Source organism: Bidens hawaiensis, unplaced genomic scaffold (genome assembly GCF_021521415.1).
Source record: "Bidens hawaiensis isolate Kalapana, Puna unplaced genomic scaffold, B.hawaiensis_p1.1 tig00010731_1, whole genome shotgun sequence".
NCBI lineage: Eukaryota > Viridiplantae > Streptophyta > Magnoliopsida > Asterales > Asteraceae > Bidens > Bidens hawaiensis.
Genome location: NW_027491821.1, coordinates 644,965 through 648,699, shown reverse-complemented (window position 1 = coordinate 648,699; position 3,735 = coordinate 644,965). Strand labels below are relative to the sequence as shown.

Genomic DNA, 3,735 nt, shown 5'->3' with positions numbered 1-3,735 from the left:
CGTTAATCTGTTAACAGGTATTGAATTCTTTTTAGGCTTTTGATTGATTGATCGGATATTAATCCAACTTTATGCTGCATTTATTTATATTACAAGAAATTGTGCTTGCTTTGCTAATTGGAATCTGTTTGAAAAAGGCTTGAATCAGTTGCTTGTTTTGAGTTTATATGATTTTGTTTTTAATTTAGGGTTTTAGTTTTTACACTGCATAGCTGAGTTATGAGTTACAACCGAGCTTTGGCTCTTTGGCTCATTTAAGGTACTGCACATGATCTTCAGCCAAGCTTAGTCTTGTTAATTTTTTTAAAAAATATATACAAGTAATTGAAAGTGTATGTAAATTTGTTAATAAATGATAAATGAGCCGAGCTCGATCTTGTAAAAACGACTCACGAGCCAATTTCTAGCTTTAGAAAAAGGCGTGTAGTTAGCCGAGCTCAAGCTTGAGCTCTCGTAATCAAACGAGCCTAGCATAGTTTGGCTCGGCTCGTTTACATCCCTAAATTCCATGATTGACTGAGTTGTAATTCGGAGGTTCTATGGTAATTTTTTTTATATTTCAGTATTATGTCTACGATAAAAGATAGAATACAATAATTCTTAATGTACATTAACGTACAAAAGTATCTATATTCACGAAATTAATCTATGAAATCACATCAGAAGAGCTCGAAATCGTCAATATATATCCAATTAATCATCTGTTCACCGAAAAAAACAGATTTTGATCGTTAATCGATCAGTTTTTTACTTTTCTTCACGAACCCCGTTTTTAGCGTATTATGGATTTCTTGAGCGTTTTTTGTATTTTGGTTTTGAGCGTTTTGTTTTCGGCTTGAGCGTAATTCGCGTACGTTTTTGTACGTTAAGGATTATTGTACGATAACTTAACCCATTATGTTTACCATCTTTTCCACAGAATATGAATATATGATCTGCTGCTATGGTTGTATACATTGTTTTATTATTAAATTCATCTTAGGTTTCTATCTTATGAACATAATAAGGGATTAGTCTTTCTAAATTCAGATTATATCTGCCAGAATATTTGCTTCTAAATTTTGATGGTCTTCAACCTATGAGCAATGTTAGGCTTGAAATTTTGGTGCTCAAGTGGTTAACTTACTATTATTAGTTTATTCTTAATTCATTAGGTAGTTGTAAATTCGGTCGGTAGGCATACTAACACATCTCTGTCTCCTATCTTACCACCTAAATAATATTCCATATCATGTGTTATTGTCATGATGTCATCAATCCTAAAGTATGCAACAAACATAATGAATTATTATTATTATTATTATTATTATGCAGATGCAAGAAACCAAAGATGCTCATGATGATGAAGAACAAATCATACAAGAGTCTAAAGATGAAAAAGATGTCGTGGACCCTGCAACCACGAATCCTGGTGATCCACCTGGCAGTGATAATGTTGTGGAGCCCGCTTTAACTAACAATGTAATAGAAACTGACAGTGTGGATCATGATGGTTCAGGAACTGGTTCACAGTTATCTGAACCATCAATAAAGGGTCAAGAAACCGAAACCGAAACCGATACCGGACCTGTTAACGGTTCAGATCATAAACATGATGTTACAACCTCTCAAGTGTTTGAGGTGGCTCAAAATTCGGAAAGAGGGTTCTCGGGTTTTGATTTGAATGACGAGTTTTGTTCTGAAGAAAAACCTGAGTCCTCGTTATCTGGGACCCACAGTAACTCAAAACAACAGTCGGTTTGTCTTGATATCGATTTGAATGTTCCATCTGGGGAGGAATCTAGTGTAGATGCAGGCGCGTGGAAACCCACGAGGGTGCATTTGGATCTTAACATGTGTCAAAGTATGTCTCAGTCGAGTTCATCATCGTCGTCTTCATCGTCAAAACAATCTTCAATGAAGAATTTTGATTTAAATAATTTGGATAATGTTGCTTCATTGGAAGATCAAAAGCCTGTCATTTCACTCTTCGGTTCTCAAGTTGAGGTGAACCACACGGATGTTGGTCCGCATCCTAATGGAAGGGTGTTGGGACCGGGTCCATCAATGTATTATTACTCGTCTCCATACATGGGTGACCCAAGAGTGGTCCCAGTTGCACCTCAGTTTGCACCGCCTTTTGTTATGAACATGGCTGGTGGTTCGTATCATGGTCCATATAATGGTCAAATTGGGTCTGGACCATTGCAACATAACATGGGTTTGAACTTGGGGCTTATGGTGAATGGAGGGAACAATGGTGGTTCATCGGGCTCGGTGGTTAGTGGGAAACGGTTGGAACCGGATGGTGGATGGGAGGGCTTTCCGGTTAACTATAAACACCAACAACCGCCATGGAAATAAGTGGTTCGGTTATACAGGTGTAACAGAAGAGTGTTGGTTTCAAGTTTATGTGAAATAAAAGAGTGGATTTGTGTAGTATGGGAGAGTTTGTTAATTGCGAAATGAATTAGGTTATGAGGTGGTTTAGAGTGATAAAAATGTTTACTTGGATTATTTTAGATGGTTTTGTTTGATAATCAAAAATGTATGTTTAAAACTTATTTTAGATGTTCATTAAATCAAATGACAAGTCAAGCTTTTGTCAAACAACTCGAGCTCATTGGATTTAGCTTTGATCGAGTTAGAGCTCGTGAATAAAAGCAAACTTGCTTATAAAACTAGCGAAAGTTGTGCTTATAATGGTCTGCCTTAAGCTGACAAGTTGTATCAAGCTTTAAGAAGCTTGCATAATAAGTAGTATTTATAATACAGTTATGATATACACATCCAAATCGGTTAACTCTTCCCTCTCTAACCGGTTCTACCCGAAAAAAACCGGTGGTTAGTAACCGGTTTTTCATTTTGGCCTCAAAACTGGTTAACCGAACCAGTTTAAAAAAAAAATTAACCGGTTTTTTCCCGGTTAACTAGTTCGGTTATACCCGAAACTTGTTATACCGGTTAGGGTTTTTTGTGCTTGAAGACCGGTTACTAACCGACCCGATTAACCGGTTTGAGCATGTCTCTAACATATATTTATTACCTAACTTTAAACATATAAAACTAGAGGTGCACAAATCAAGTTTTTCAAATATTCGGTTTCGAGTATGGAATCGGGTCGGGTATGAACAGGTATTGGCAATACCCGGGTCGGGTTCAGGTCCGGATATTTCCTCTAAAAACCATACCCTATGTATCGGGTTCAGGTCATGTATTGGGTATTCTTAAATCGGGTTTAGAATACCCTATTTTCGGGTATTGGAAAACCCCTATTTTTCAGGTTTTTTCCCGGGATAGATTGGATTTTTTAAGGGTTTCACTTTTTAGGGGTATTTTTTGAGTAATTTCAGGTATAGATTAGGTAATTGAAAAACCTGGTTTCGGGTTTTGGAAAAACCCGGTTCCGGTTTTCGGGTATTTCCGGGTATCGGGTCCGGTTTGAGTACGTGTTTTGGTACTAAAACTATCTGTACCCTACGGGTAGGGTTGGGTACGGGTTTAGGTATTAAAAACCTGGGTATAAAAAAACCGGTTTCGAGTTCTTTTTTTGAGCCCGGTTCCGGGTTCGGCTTCTTTGTGCACCTCTATATAAAACTACTTATTGGATTTAGAAAATGGGCTATACAAGTTTTATTGTCGGATGATCTGTCAAAGCTAGTATATAATGTGGATTCAACACAACCAATAACCATTATGGCCTTATGGGGCATGGGCCAGTGTAGTGTTCATTTTGGAACCGGGTAACTTGGGTAC

General features: G+C 37.3%; 1 protein-coding gene across 1 annotated transcript; it reads left to right on the top strand.

The window, feature by feature from the left end:
• On the top strand, positions 1–2,568 carry LOC143536027 (uncharacterized). The gene is made up of 2 exons (XM_077030116.1): positions 1–17; positions 1,315–2,568. The coding sequence occupies exon 2, from the start codon at positions 1,315–1,317 to the stop codon at positions 2,341–2,343; it is 1,029 nt and encodes a 342-aa protein (XP_076886231.1). The 5' UTR covers positions 1–17; the 3' UTR covers positions 2,344–2,568.
• Positions 2,569–3,735: the final 1,167 nt, after the last annotated feature.